Source organism: Talpa europaea (genome assembly GCF_964194135.1).
Source record: "Talpa europaea genome assembly, chromosome: 1".
Lineage (NCBI taxonomy): Eukaryota > Metazoa > Chordata > Mammalia > Eulipotyphla > Talpidae > Talpa > Talpa europaea.
Window position 1 is genome coordinate 698,495 of NC_140073.1, and position 14,707 is coordinate 713,201.

At 73.3% G+C, this 14,707-nt stretch overlaps 1 protein-coding gene across 1 annotated transcript in view; it reads left to right on the forward strand.

Annotated features, from left to right (window-relative positions):
* The window catches only part of TNNI2 (troponin I2, fast skeletal type), a 171,015-nt gene extending 156,308 nt beyond the window's left edge, over positions 1-14,707 (forward strand). The window contains exons 2-6 of the mRNA XM_084251904.1: positions 13,020-13,061; positions 13,141-13,269; positions 13,467-13,556; positions 13,655-13,831; positions 14,532-14,707. Coding sequence (XP_084108030.1) covers positions 13,147-13,269; positions 13,467-13,556; positions 13,655-13,831; positions 14,532-14,627 — 486 coding nt within the window. The 5' untranslated portion in view covers positions 13,020-13,061; positions 13,141-13,146 and the 3' untranslated portion in view covers positions 14,628-14,707. The remainder of the gene's footprint in view (positions 1-13,019; positions 13,062-13,140; positions 13,270-13,466; positions 13,557-13,654; positions 13,832-14,531) is intronic.

The window sequence follows — 14,707 nt, forward strand, 5'->3', positions numbered from 1 at the left end:
AAGAGCAGACCCCAAAGCGGAAATGTGGGGTGGGGAGCAGGGGGCGGGGGCCTTGCCTGGGCGGCGGTGAGGACCGCGAGGGTCTCCATAGCCGGCTCCAGGGCGAGCGGGCTCCTGGGCCTCTGCGTGAGCCCCGGGCAACAGCCTCCCCTGCCGAGGACGCAGCCCCCCCGGCCACCGTGGCTGCGGGGCCCGGGCCTTGCGGCGCCCCCTCACGCCCGCCTCCCGCTCCGTGTCTTCTCGGCGGAGGCACCTGCGGTCGGGGCGGTCTGCTCCGGGCAGCCAGAGAGCTGCTCCGGCTCCGCGCGAGGGCCGCCCTCCTCCAGCGCGCGGTCACTGCCCAGCACAGGCCGAGGGGCCACCGCCGTCTGCGCGGGGCGCTGGGGGCCGCGAAGCAGCCGGACCTCGCCCACTGGCCGCGGGCCGGGCGGTCTCTGAAGAGCCGGCGCCTGCGCTGGCAGGTCTCGTGCCGCCCCCTGCAGGCTCCAGGGAGGACCGCACTGCCCGCCGCCCTAGCCCGGCCGGCGCCTGGCAGCCCACGGGCAGCTCCGACCCGCCGCGGGCAGAGCTCTCTGGTCAGGTGAGGCCATCACGTCCTGTTTCCGGGTGGGCCAACCGGCAGCCCCTCGCCCTCAGGGTCCTCCGAGCCAGACAGCAGAATGGCCATCCGAGGACGTCATGGTCACGGCCAGACGTGGGCCGCAGGCCGGGCAGCCGTCCTGCCGGGGGAGGCTGGGCGGGCTGAATACCGGGAGAGGGCGGTGGGCAGACCCAGCCCAGGCTCCTGCGGGTCCGCACCTGCCCCGTTGGGCCAGCGCCAGGGCTGCAGGAGCGCAGCAGCTGAGGGTGAGGGCCGGCCCTGCCGGGACAGCCTCCCGGAGGCACCGCTGGCCGTGGGCTCTGCAGCCGCCCCCCACGCAGCAGCCCGGCTGGCCAGACAAGCCCTCAGGGTGTGGCAGATGCGCGGGGCGCAGCCAGGAGACGCGGCGGGGTTCCCTAAGACTAGCTCTTGTCTTCAGAGAAATGACAGGGACCGGGGGGGACGGGCCGCAGAAGGGGCTCGGGCACGTGTGAGGTCCGGGCGGGTTTAGCTGCGAGATGGGGAGCCCTGTCCTGAGAGCCCAGCAGTGGGGGAGAGCGGGCAGCGGCTGGGGTCGTCCCGGCTGAGAGCGCAGCGAGGCAGCGGGTCGGGGGCTGGGTAGGGGGGTCGCCCCCCTGCTCCGCCCGCGGGGAGATCGCCCACGAAGGCTAAAACCAGCCGCCGTCAGAGACAGGCTGGGTCAGGCATCTCCTGCTCGGGCTTCAGCTTGTGGGGCAGCCCTGGGCACCCTGGCAGCGAGGAGGGGAGCCTGCCCACTCCCCCATCACCCAGCGGGTCCAGAAGCTCCTCCAGACCCCCAGGGCCATGCCCGGCAGCTCAGGCGGGAATGCCCCGTCCAGCGGGGCCCATGAGCAGCAGGAGCCCCTTGGCCCGCGCCGGGGCCGTCTCCGCCAGCCGGCACCCGTGCCCCCCGGTGCTCCCCCGTGGCGGGGTCTCCAGGGGCTGCAGCCGGGGTCCGGGCGAGCCCTGTGCTGGCCGCCTGTGTCCTTGGCCCCGGGTGGCACGGCCCCCCTGGTGGATGGGAACCTGGCGTCTCCCCGAGCGCGGCGCGGGGACCAGGGTGCCAGGTGTCCAGGCGCCGGCAGCGGCTCTGCAGGGACAGCCTTCCGCGGCCACTCCCTGGGGAGCCAGGCCAGCAGGGTCCTGTGCACAAGCCCCACCCCCGGCTGGCCTCAGGAGGGTCCGCCCGGCTCGTCCTCGGGCCTGGTGTTGCCCAACATGCCCTGGCTCGGGAGAGGGGCCCTGAGCCCCCGGGCAGGCAGGGCAGCCAGGGGCCTGCAGGGCCACGTGGACGGCTGGACGGGGACGGAGCGGACATGGATGGAGGTGGTGGGGGTGGTGGTGAGGGGGCGATGGCTGGGGTGGTGGCGACGGGGGGTGATGGGCGGCTGGGATGGGGGTGTGGCGACTGGCTGACGGACGGCAGGCGCCGGGGGCGGGACGGCAGGCGCAGGCTCGCGGCAGACACGGCCGTGTGGGGCACAGAGGACACGCGGGCCGAGCCCCAGCGCCCCTTCTCCGTACTCACCACACCCGCCCAGCAGACAGAGGAGGTCAGCGGGCCGGGGACTCCTGCTCCGGGCCGGGCTGCGGGGGGCCGGCGTCCCATGACTCCAGGCACCGAGCAAGACCTGCGAGAGCGCCGGGGTGGCACCCACAAGGGGCGAGGGGGCCGTGCACGCCCCAAGCACTCAGGATCGGCCCGCAGTGGGGAGAGCCAGAGGGAAGGTGGCCATGGAGGGCACCAGAACCCGGGGCCGTGGTGCAGCCCCCCAACAGATGACAGACCCCAGACAACTCTCCCAGCATCCAGGGCAGCGACTGAGAGGGCCAGTCCCCCAGGCTGCCCTGCCCTGCCCGCGCCCCGGCCGCGGGGCCGGCTGAGATGGGGGGGAGCTTGGGGGGGTCGCCCAGCCCTCCCCAGCCCGCCCCGGCTGCACCCCACCATGTGCAGCAGCGGGGCGGTCGCGGGAGGGGTATGGAGCAGCAGCTGAAGCCCCAGCCCCGAAGCCTCAGCCCCTGGCACCCTGCAGGGCCCGAGCCCAGCCCGCCCTGCCCAGGGCCCCTGGACTGCAGCCTCGTCAGGACATTGGCTCCCGCACGGCAGCAGTGGACAGCTGGGGGCAGCCTGGGGGGTGGGGCCGTGCCCCGGCACCCCCAGTGCCCCCGTGTCCCGCCTCCAGGCCCTGCAGGTGCGGAGCAGGTGCCTCTGAGGGGCGTCCTCGGGGCAGTTCAGGCCGGCGAGACGGCAGTGGGGGCACCCGGACCCCAAGTCTGCACCCCGGGACAGCAAGGGCTACCGCGGCCCGGCCCCTCGCCCACGGCCCGGCCGTCCCGCGGCCTCCCGCTGCCCCCGCCCCCCGCGCAGGGTCAGCCGCCGCTGGGGTCAGTGTCCAGGGCCGAGGTGCCCTGGGCTGGGCCGGCGGGGGAGGCCTGTGTCCGGCAGGGGGCGCCGAGGCCTGCGGGGCGGGGGGGCCTGCGGGAGCTGGGGGCCGGCGCCTGCCCCGCGCGGACAGCAGGGGGCGCCTGGAGCCCGGCTGAGGCGCCTCCGGGCCCGGCCCTGCCGCCGGCGAGCGCGCCAAGGGGTGCCGGTGGGGTCCTCGCCCTCCGGCCCCTCGCGGCCCAGGGCGGCCACGGGAGGCGAGACGGCCGGTGGCCAGCCCCGGCGCGCGGCCGCCCTCATGCCCGGCCCGAGCCCTGCGGACTGCGGTGCAGCCGTGGGGGCCGGACGCTGGCTCGGGCCGCTCCGCAGGCCACGGTGCCCACTGGGCTCATCCCCACTGCTGCCCACCAGGGTGCAGGACCACCGCGGCCACCCCCAGGGACCCCGCCTGCCGGAAAGGGGCTCCTGCCTGCGTCCTGCCAGACCCCCAGGTGGGCCCACCACGGGCAGGGGAGTCGGGGCCGTGGTCGGACAGAGCCGGTGTCCAGGCCAGAGCGGGCAGGACTGTGGCCCCCAGAACCAGCTAGGCTGGGCAGGGCGGGGTGTTGTCCAACTCTCAAACCTGGGGTGCCTGAACTTCCAGGGCCCTGAGAGAGGGGAGCCCACACATAGGCCCAGAGATGCCCCAGGGAATGCAAAACTGCCCCCAGAGCCGGGACAACCCCCGCAGCGCCGGCGCAGGTCCCCGCAGCCTGGACAGCCACGTCACACCGGGCCTCGGATGGTGGCCGGCCCTGGCTCTCCGGGGGTGCTGGACAGCCAGGACCCTGCCTGCACCCCAGGAGAGGACACGGCGCCTCACGTGTCTGATGCCAGGCGGGGCAGCGGGGAGAGGCCCTGGCGGCCAGCAGGGGGGACGGGCCCCCCAAGGCCATCTCCCGGCCCCCACGGGCCGCGGGGGCTCTCCGCAGGGTCGAGGGCATGCGGCCCCCAGAGGTGGCCCCTGTCACCGCCTATGCCCCCAGCCCTAGCCTGGCCCCGGGCCCCCGCCCAGCGGCCGTGTGGGCCAGCCTGGCCGCCTGGCGGGCCCTCCTCCCCCGGCCCACGGGTGGGCGCCGGGCCCCAGGAGGCCGCGGCGGGTGGGGGCCCTGGAATGTGCTGGCAGGACGGCCGAGCAGGGCGGGCTTTGATCCCTGCCCCCAAACCAGGGTCCCCGCTCGCCCCAGCCGCCCCATGGCCCACCCGGTGCCCCGCTGGCCGCTAGCGCCGGGCCTGAGGTTTGCCTTGGCCTCGCGCCAGCCCGGAATGTGCCGCCGGCCGCGCGGCAGCTGTTCCTGGAACAGGGGCCACAAAGGCGGTCTGTCTCGGCCGGCGCAGCCCGGCCACGCGCGAATGGGCAGAGCGGGCGGCGCCGTGAATGGCGCTGGCCGCCAAGGACGCGGTGGGGCTTGGCACCGGCACGGGCCGCACCTGGGCCGGGGGCGATGGGCCTGGAGCGGGCGCCGAGGCACACGCGGCCCAGCAGAATGGGGCGCCTGTGGCCGGCCCTCGGGAGGGGGGCGTGCAGGTTGGGGGGCGTCACCATGGGCGGGCTGGCAGCCAGCTCGGAGCGCGTGGGTGCGGCCGTCGCTGCCCTGGGTGAGTGCAGGGCCCGGGGGGTCCTGGCGTGAGTGGGGTCCACGGCACCCCGTTGCTCCAAGCGGGGAGGCCCCATCCTGGGAGGGGGCACAGGGCCAGAGCCCCTGGGCCCCCCGTGGCGCCACAGCCTGCATGAAAGGCCCACACAGCCCCTGCCCTCGGGCCCGGCGGCCAAGCCGCAGTGGAACTTGGACCTGGCCCCGGCGCACCTGGACGTGGCCTACGTGAGCGGGCGGCTGCCAGGGCCGGGGTGCCGGGGCGCAGCCGGCAGCAGGGCCTGCTGTGGGGGGTGCGGGCCGCAGGCTGCCCTGGGCCCTAGGGTGGGCGGGGTACCAGGTCTTCCTGTGGCTGAGCCTGGGGACCGGCGGGGGCAGAGGTGCTGCACCCGCGGAGCTGCCCCAGCGGGCCTCGCGCGCCGGCCTGCGGTCCACGCTGTGCAGAGGCCGGAGAAGTGGGGGGACCAGAGAAGTGGGGGTCCCTGACTCTCAAGCAGGGATTATGCCCCGTCCCGCCACAGGCCTCAGGCTGCAAAGGGCTGAGGGGCCTGCAGCCTTGCAGGAGTGGGGTGCAGTCTGGTGCCCCGGGACATGGCCTGCAAGTGGCCCACGGCTGAGGGCTGAGCTCAGCAGAGGGGGTACAGGGGCCAGATGCCCCACAACGGGGTTCAAGGGACCAGGCATTCAGGCTCATGGGGTGTAGAGCCCCACACCCAGACTAATGGGGTATGGTTTCTCAACTAATGGAGTGTAGGGTCCACCCTCAGACTAATGAGGTACAGTTTCTCAACTAATGGGGTACAGGGCCCCACACCCAGATTAATGGGGTATGGTTTCTCAGTGAATGGGGTACAGGGTCCCACACCCAGGCTAGAGGGGTGCAGTTTACTGAATAATGGGGTACAGATCTCCACACCCAGATGAATGGGGTACAGTTTCTCGACTAATGGGGTGAGGGTCCCACACCCCAAGCAGAAAGACAAGTGGGGTGCAGGGCCCACGTGTCTGAGCGGTGCTGGGGACACAGGTACGTGCTGCAGATACCTGGGCAGCAGCCAGCCTGGTGCACGGAGAGTGGACTCGGGCCCCCCGGGTGCAGGCAAACGAGGCCCTAGCAGCACCAGGCGCCCACACTGCGAGGCGGGCACCCCAGCTGGCTGGCATGCAGGCCTCTGAGGGGTCCAGTGAGTGGGGTCAGGCAGCTGCACAGTCCTCGGGGTGCACCCCAGGTGTTCCTGGAAGAGGGGTTTCTGCCCACACCAAGGAGCTCCTAGAACAGGGAGAAGAAGGGATCCCCAGGAACAAGGGGCCCCCCCAGAACAAGGGCACCCCTGGGAACAGGAAGCCCCCAGAACAGGGCCCCGAGTGAAGGTGAAGGGCCCATGAAGCTTGGGGGTTCATTGTGGGGCCTGAGACCTCAGGGAGGCCCAAGGGGCAGGCATAGCGGGGCCGGACCCTGGGTCTGGGCCACAGAGAGCCGATGGTCCTGGCTGGACACAGGCAAGTGGCCACACTGGGCCAGACCCCTGAGTGTGCTTGCTGGGGAGCTGAGCGGACCCCGAAAGAGGAGCCTCAAGGACCAGCCCCACCGTGGGACTGTCAGAGGTGGGGGTGGGGGCAGCGGACAGCGTGCCCATGATGGGGGCTGGGGAGGGGGCAGGCGGCGGGCGCGGGCAGCGTGTGTGCGTCCGTCCCGGCACGTCTCGGGGTGTCGTGCCAGCAACTCCGGGCTCCCCCCGCCGGCGGGTGCCATGAGTCCCAACCTCAAACATTCTCCAGGCAACCTCAGCGGAAGCGCCCCGTCCAGGCGCCCCGCCAGGGCCCCTCGGCGGCCGCTGTCTGCGCTGCAGGGCTGGCTCGGGGCGGCCGCTCTGTTTGGCTTTCCCCCTGCCCGGGAACCTCAGACGCCGGTCTGGCCGGAGGCGTCGGGCCGGGCGCACAAAGAGCTACAGTGGGGCTGGGGCCACCGCGTGCTGCACGCGCCCGCTCCTGGCCGCCCCGCAGCTGTCCCCACGGCCCCGGGAACGTGGGGCGCTCCTGGCCCCTTGGTGTCAGCTGCATCTTTCGAACGCCGGTTGCTGGGTTGGACCAGAGAAAGACCCAGGTCCTGTCCGGGGACATGCGCCCCAAGGGATGGCACTCCCCGACATCCAGAGCCACCGGTGGCCGGCACCCCCACGTGGGCACACGCCCCGCCTACTGGTCCTGCAGCAGCCTCAGTGCCAGGGTCCACAGCCCCTGCAGCCCTCCCACGGGTGCCCGCCTGCCCCACCAGCATTAACCAGCCCTGGGTCCGGCCGGAAACTGAGGCCGGGCCCCAGAGGGAGGCTGAAGCTGGGGGCCCTGAAGGGCAGGCATCTGGTGAGAACCTGCATGCCTGGGCTGCACCCCAACACCCCAGGCCAGAGCTGCCTGGCCTGGGAGGGCCACTCAGCTGGGTGTGGGGTGGGGGGCCTGGCCGGGAGCAAGTGGACCAGACTAACCAGCTGGAGCAAGCGCGGGCCCAGGTGACCAGCCCTGCTCGGCCCAGTGGAGCCAGAGGCACTGAGCTTAGCTGGGAGGGGAAGCGGCCCTGGTGCGCTGGGAGTTCAGAGCCCAGGGGCTGGGCAGCCCAGCTGAGGTGCAGCCAAGGCTCCAGAAGGTTCTCTGAGCTCCAGAAGCCCAGGCAGCACAGGCCCAGCACAGGGCTCTACCTGGCATACCTGGCTGGCAGCACAGCCCAAGGGCCTGTGCCTGTGCTTCGTCCCTGCAGTGCCCGCCACTGTCCCCAACCCCTGTAGCCCCCGAGGCCATGCACCCTCAAATGAGTATCCAGTCTGACACCTGCCTGCCACCCCACCCAAAGGTCAGCCCAGAGGGCATCAGCCCACCTTCCGAGGAAGGCCCAGGCCAGGGCACCGGGGCCTGGGCCTCCTCCCAGGGGCTTCCCAAGCTCCAGAGGCCAGCAGTTCCGGCCTGAGATGGGGGTCTTGAGGTCCTGTCCCCCCCTCAAAGTTGTCCCTCCTAGGGCTGCCCACTGTCTGATAGGCCTCGGATGCCCAGGCCCCAGAGGGAGGCCGAAGCTGGGGGCCCTGAAGGGCAGGCATCTGGTGAGAACCTGCATGCCTGGGCTGTACCCCAACATTTGGGGGACTCTGGCTCTTCCAGTGGGAGGGCCACAGAAACTCGCTGCCCTTGAAGGCCCAAGTTAGATGCAGGAGGCTTGCGGAGCAAGGCTGTCACGGTGCCTGGCCCTGGCTGGCCAGTGGCCACTGCTGGGGCACCGGGACCTGACGGGAGAGGCCAGCACCAACCCCAGGCAGGAGGCAGGTCCCGTGGCCTGGAGCCCCAGGAGGCCTCCCTGGAGGAGCTGTCGCGAGTGGGATGGGCTGGGGAGGGAGGGCTCAGGCCGGACGCAGGAGCAAAGTTGGGCAGAAGCCGCCTGCCCTGGGTCGTGGGCCATCCTGCCTCAGGGGTGGAGCTGGGCCAGGGCGGTGGCAAGGCCGCCTTCCGGAAGGGAGGCCGAAGTGACCGGCCGGACCGCAGAAGACCATCCACAGGAAGGACGTCCCGCCGTCTAGTTGTGACAGAAAGGCCCCTGCCCAGAGGCAGCCCCTGCCAGCAAGGGCAGTGGCCAGGGCAGGGGGAGCGGGCAGCCCTAAGGGTCACCATGCCCAGCCGCCTGGGTGCGGAGGCTGCTGCCGAGGGCCGCGGGGCGAATGGCGCCACCTGGTGGCCGAGCGGTGCCGCGCCTTCACCACCAGGGAGCCCCGGGGGTCCTGACGGACCCGGCGCCTCCCCAGGCCGCAGGGCCTCTGCGCAGGTGGCTGGTGACCCCCGGGCCCAGGGGGCCCGCCTCCTAGGTCCCCCCGGGGCCTATGCTGGGCCGGCCCAGAAGTCCTGCGGGCTCAGCGGCACCAGGGAGCCCCCCTGCGCCCACCTATCTCGGCCTAAGGTGTGGCTCCACGCGGCCACACGTGTGCGAGGCAGCTCGCAGCGCAGGTGTGCCCTCAGCACACACAGATGCAGGCCATGCTGACCGCTCGCCCCAAACTCGGACACCGCACCCCGCCAGCCGCCCCCGCCCAGGCCGGCCCCTGCAGGAGCAGCCGCGCTGCCTGGGGAGGGGCGCCCTGTGGACCCGGAGCCGGCAGGCGTGGGGCTGTGTGGGGGTGCCCGGGAGGCTGCAGCCTCCGCTCGCTCTGATTGCCTGTTAGGATGACCGCTTTCCGGGCAGCCGGCGCGGAAATGCACGGGCCTGAGAGCCGGCCCTGAACCCCTGCTCCTGGGGAGCGGTGGGGCTCCCGACCCTGTTTACTCCTGGGGGTGCTGGGGCCAGGCCCTAAGACCAGAGGGAGGCAGGTGGCAGGCTCCTGTGACAAGGAGGCCGGGGCAGGTCGGGGCCTCAGTGGCTGGCACTCCCGCAGGAGGGGCAGGAGCAGCTGGGACGTGCCCCCCGCTCGGAGCCCGGCTGGCCTGTGGGTGAGCCAGCTGCCAGGTGTGCTCTCTCCCCCGCCTGCGGGCAGGTGGGCAGCGCCCCCTCAACCCACCCAGGGTGGCCAGGCAGGCAGGTGGCAGCCCCGTGGGGCGCTGAGTCAGGTTGCAGGAACGCTGGCCGCTCCCACCCCCCGTGCCCTACCTGCCCCCACCTGGCCCTGCACCTGGGCACGCCCCGGCCTGGGCTTGCTGAGTCCAGCACCCCCTGCAGCAGCCCCCGCCGCCCGCTGGCCCCTGCGACCCCAGCAGAGCCCCTGCCCTCAGAGCCCCAGGTGGCCCGGTCCCGAGGCCCAGAGCAGCTGGGCTCCCCTGCGCGGCTGCACCCCGAGGCGGCAGCAGGGGTGTGGTGGGGCCTGACATGGCCCCAGGTGGAGTCCAGGCCCTGGGGAGGGTCTTCCTGGGGGGGGGAGGGGACACTGGGGGACGAATGAAGGCAGCCTGGGCACCTCCCTCCCCGGGCTGTGACGGGAGCCAGGAGGCCTGGAGCAGCGGGCAGGCGGGGGCCTGAGGTGCTGTGCGCTGCGCTGGCGCTGACCCCCTCGCTTCCAGGTCAAAGTTGCCCTCAAGCGGGCTGCGGGCTTGAGGGCGGGGCCCACATGGGCATCTCCGGCCAGGCAGGGCTGGGAGCCAGACGAGGTGCCCGTGGCGTGCTCTGCCTGCCCGCTGCGAGGCCTGCTGCTCCTGTGGACCCGGCCAGCTGTGGGCCGGGCACTTACCCCCACCGCCCCGGCCCCGTGGGGGAGCTGCCCCGGCGTCCCGCAGGACGTCCTCGGGGGGTGAGCCCCGCCTGTCGCCCCCGTCCACACCAGGCCCTGGAGCGCCGGCTCCCTCTGGGCCTGCGGGCACTGTGGGGGGCCCTGACCGGCCGCGCACTCCCGGGCAGGGCCTCTCACCCGAGTGGACCGGGCCATGTGCGTGCGCCTCGCTCCCGAGTGTGCCCAGCTTGGGCTGCTGACCGCGTGGCCTGGAGCCCGAGCCCAGTGGCCGGCGAGAGCCAGCCCTGCGCTCCGCGGGGGCAGAGGCCATGCTCACCTCACGCTTGGCGCCGCCCCCTTGCCTGCCAGAGCCCCAGGCGAGGGCTCACGCCGGCAGGAGCGGGGAAGAGGAGGACCATGGCCGAGGGCCCCCGCGGGGGGCCGTCACCGGCCTCTGCCTCCCACTGGGCCCAGGCAGGCGGCCTGGAGGAAGGGGTGGGCCAGCTCTCTCCACCTTCCCGCCCCTCCGGCTGTGCCACGGCCTCGTCCGCCCAGGGCGGGACGCGGTGCTGGCCGTCTGGGCCCACGGCAGGGTCCCGCTGGCCGCGGGCCTCTGGGCCACAGCCCTGCAGCGCTGGGCAGACACGCTGGGCCTCTCCCGGGGCCTGTTTATGGCGGCACTGCCTGAGGTGGGCCGGGCCTCGGCCCAGCCGGGCTGCTCCTGCCCTCCTCCGGCCCTGGGGGCAGCCACCCCGCCTCGGTTGCCCCAGGCCGCGAGCAGACCGGGGCGCCTGGGACGTCTGTAGTAAGTGCGGCCTCATCACGTCTGCGCGTCCCTCCTGGGCCCCAGGGGCTCTGCTGTCATTGCCGCCCGACCCGAGGGGGCAGAGGGTCTCCTCCAGGCCCCGCAGGCCCATGGCCTCTCCCCACGCCTGACCCTGGCCCCGCAGGGCCCCTCGGCGTGAGGGAGCCCCAGCCGTCTGCGCAGGGGCAGGAGAGCGGAGGCCACTGTGGGGACAGCGGAGAACGCCGACCCTGACCCCCGGGTGAGGGTGGGACGCCCAGCACCTGTGGGGTGTTTGGGGGGTGCTGACAGTGGAGGGAGGGGGCCCCACGTGTTGGGCCAGGGTGGCGGGCCTCCCGCTGGGCGGCAGGGGGCAGTAGATGCCTTCAGAAGTCGCCGGGCCTCCTGGGGCAGCCTAGCCGGCCGCCCGCTGCCTGCACATCTGGAAGGCTTTCTCTCTCGGGCCTCCCTGCCGCCCCCGAGCAGCGGCCCCCCCAGGCAGAGGGTGCCAAGTCATGGTCCCCAGATGCCTGTGGTGGGTGGGGGAGCAGGCGGGGGGCGGGGGGAAGGCCGGTCCTGGGTGGGAGAGCCGTGGCGGGCCTGCCGGGCAGCAAGGCCCCGGCCCGGGGCCAGGGAGGGATCCCGGGAGGCGGCGCCCACATCTGGTGGAAGGACAAGAACAGCTATACTCGGGCCCTGGGCAGGGCGTCTGGGCTGGGCTGCTGGGGGGTGGGCTCATCCCAAGAGAGGCCCGCCCTCCACAGAGACCCCAGATGCTGCCACAGGTCTGGGCACCATGTTTGGGATCTAGGCCTTGCCTCCACCCCGGGAGCCAGCTTGGAGGAGGGGAGGAATATGGTCTGGGACGCCCCCATGCCTGGTTCCAGGGGTGCAGGGAGCTGCAGAGAGAGGCTGAGCACCCCAGGAAGCCACACGGGGAGCAGAGCCAGGGGACCGTGTGTGGACCCTAACTCGGGACAGAACCGGCTGGGCGCCGAGTGGCCACTCAGCTGACCCTGAGCCGCGTGCCCGGCCGCAGGCCAGCGAGGCCGCACAGCTGCCCTCCGGCTCCTTGCAAGACCCGGGTGGCTTCTCCCGCACGTCACTGAGCCCTAAATAGAGCAACCCCTCCTCGCCCCCCCAAGACTTCTTGGACTAGATGGCCGGCCGGGCCTGCAGCAGGCTGGAGCTGGGCCGGGCCAGCGGCCTGGGCAGGTGGGGAGGGCCCTGTGCCCCCATTGGTCTGAGGAGCGCTCCATGCCCTTTCTGAGCAGGGGCCCAGCTGGGGAGGCCATTTATACCCCTCCCCGGCCCACCAGCCCGACTCTGCCGCCGCCTGACCTCCTGCCAGCGTCGTGCGTAGCTCGGTGAGGCCGGCCGGCCGGGGCCGCTTGGGCCGCCTTGCGGGGCTGCTGGGCGGGGCCCGGGGCTGGGGCTGGGGGCTGCCCGTGGCCCTCTCTGGGGGCTCCATGCAGCCGGGGCGGGGGTGAGACAGAGAAGCTGGGAGGTGGGTTGTGGACAGGGGCCCGGACACCCCCTCGTGACCAGGCCTTGTCCTGGGACCTGGAGGGGGGCTTTGTGGGTTGAGGGGCCCAGGCCTGTGTCCCCAGACCAAACTGGGGAGCAGTTGCTTGCACACTCTTAGGCCTGGAGTCGGTCGAAGGAGCAGAGTTAAAAATAACAGGGTGCCCTGGCAGCCACCTGCCTGCCCCCCCCCCCCGCCCCCGGGGACAGCTGCACTGACTCAGGCCTGCCCAGGACATTTCGGGAACACTTTCTCCTCTTTCTTCTCACCCTGGGGAATTCCCAGCCGTGTCCCTCTAAGGAGGCCGGAGCGCAGAATGGGGGCGCCGGCGAGGGGAGCCCTGGCCCCACACTGGCAGGGACTGTGGCCCTGACGCCTCCACCTTTCTCTCCTCACAGGTTCTAGGCCCAAGATCTCAGGATGGGGGAGTAAGTGCGCCCCTAACCCCTGCCCCTGCAGCCCCCCCACCCCACGGGGGCCAGGGTCCCTCGACACCCACCTCCCGTCCCCCACCCACGCAGGCCTCGGCATGGCCTAACCTCTCTCTTCTCTCCCCCGCCCGCCCTCCCGGGACAGTGAGGAGGTGAGTACCTGCCTGGGCCCGCTCAGCGTGGTCAGGCCTTCGAGACCTGAGGCCAGCGCCCTGGCTGCCACCTCCAAGACGCAAGGACGCCGGGAAGTGGCCCCCAGAAGCGCCGCCTCGTCCTCAGGATGACCCCGCTCTGGGCCACCGCCCCGGGCCGGCCTTGGTCGCACCCCTGCTCCTTCCAGCCTGGGCCCCAGAGGTCCCCGCAGTGCCCTGTCCTGGGCCCTGCCTCGCTCTCAGGGCCTTGGGAGCCCCCGGGTGGGGAGCATGGAGGGGCGGGGGGTGCACAGGTGTGGGCCCGGCGGCCTTGCTCTGATTCTGCTCCTTTTCTGCAGAAACGCAACAGGGCCATCACGGCCCGCAGGCAGCACCTGAAGGTGGGTGCCGCTGGGGCGCGCGTGGGGGGCGCGGGAGGGCGGGGGTCGGCGTGCCCTCACCTGCCCCTGCCCGCCGCAGAGCGTCATGCTGCAGATCGCGGCCACGGAGCTGGAGAAGGAGGTGGGCCGCCGCGAGTCGGAGAAGCAGAACTACCTGGCGGAGCGCTGCCCCCCGCTGCACATCCCCGGCTCCATGTCTGAAGTGCAGGTACCCCGCCCCGCCCCCCGGCCCCCACCCCAGGAGCACCCTGACCCAGAGCAACCCATCCAGGGAGCATACTGACCTGGGGGCCCCCAGCATCCCCGCCCAGGGAGCGCCCCGTGCGCCGCTCAGGGTCCCCACCAGTCGGGGCGGGCGGGGCGGTCAGAACCGGGCGGCCCGGGCCCACGCGCCCTCCCGCGCAGGAGCTCTGCAAGCAGCTGCACGCCAAGATCGACGAGGCGGAGGAGGAGAAGTACGACATGGAGGTGAAGGTGCAGAAGAGCACCAAGGAGGTGAGCGGCGGCGGGGGGGGGGTGTGCGGGGAGCGGGCGGGGGGGGGGGGTTGGGCGGGGGTCCAGGGCGCCCCTCCACCGAGCCCTGCGCCCCGCAGCTGGAGGACATGAATCAGAAGCTGTTCGACCTGAGGGGCAAGTTCAAGCGCCCGCCCCTGCGGCGGGTGCGCATGTCGGCCGACGCCATGCTCAAGGCGCTGCTGGGCTCCAAGCACAAGGTGTGCATGGACCTGCGGGCCAACCTGAAGCAGGTCAAGAAGGAGGACACCGAGAAGGTACGCGCCCGCCCCCAGGTGTGCCCGCCCCCAGGTGTGCCCGCCCCCAGGTGTGCCCGCCCCCAGGTGTGCCTGCCCCCGCCCCGCCCCACCGCATCCTGGCCCCGCCCCCGAGCAGCGCCCGCCCCGCCCCCAGGTGTGCCCGCCCCCGCCCCGCCCCACCGCATCCTGGCCCCGCCCCGAGCAGCGCCCGCCCCGCCCCCAGGTGTGCCTGCCCCCGCCCCGCCCCACCGCATCATGGCCCCGCCCCCGAGCAGCGCCCGCCCCGCCCCCAGGTGTGCCCGCCCCCCCCCCCCCCCCCCCCGTCCCGGCCCCGCCCCTGAGCAGCGCCCGCCCCGCCCCAGGTGTGCCCGCCCCCGCCCCTCCACCGCATCCTGGCCCCGCCCCACCACGTCCTGGCCCCGCCCCACCACATCCTGGCCCCGCCCCTGCCACATCCTGGCCCCGCCCCCGAGCAGCACCCGCCCCCGCCCCTCCACCGCATCCTGGCCCCACCCCGCCGCATCCTGGCCCCGCCCCTCCACCACATCCTGGCCCCGCCCCTCCACTGCATCCTGGCCCCGCCCCGCCGCATCCTGGCCCCGCCCCCGAGCAGCGCCCGCCCCGCCCCCAGGTGTCCCGGCCCCGCCCGGCCCCGCCCCCGAGCAGCCCCGCCCCGCCCGCCGCCCGCCCCTTGCGCCCCTGACTCTGGCCCCTCCAGGAGCGGGACCTGCGCGACGTGGGCGACTGGAGGAAGAACATCGAGGAGAAGTCCGGCATGGAGGGCCGCAAGAAGATGTTCGAGTCCGAGTCCTAGGCTCCCGGCCGCCCGCAGCGCCCGCCCGCCCGCGGGGGGGGGCCCCTCTCGACTCTCAATAAAGGGTTCCAGCCCCACGA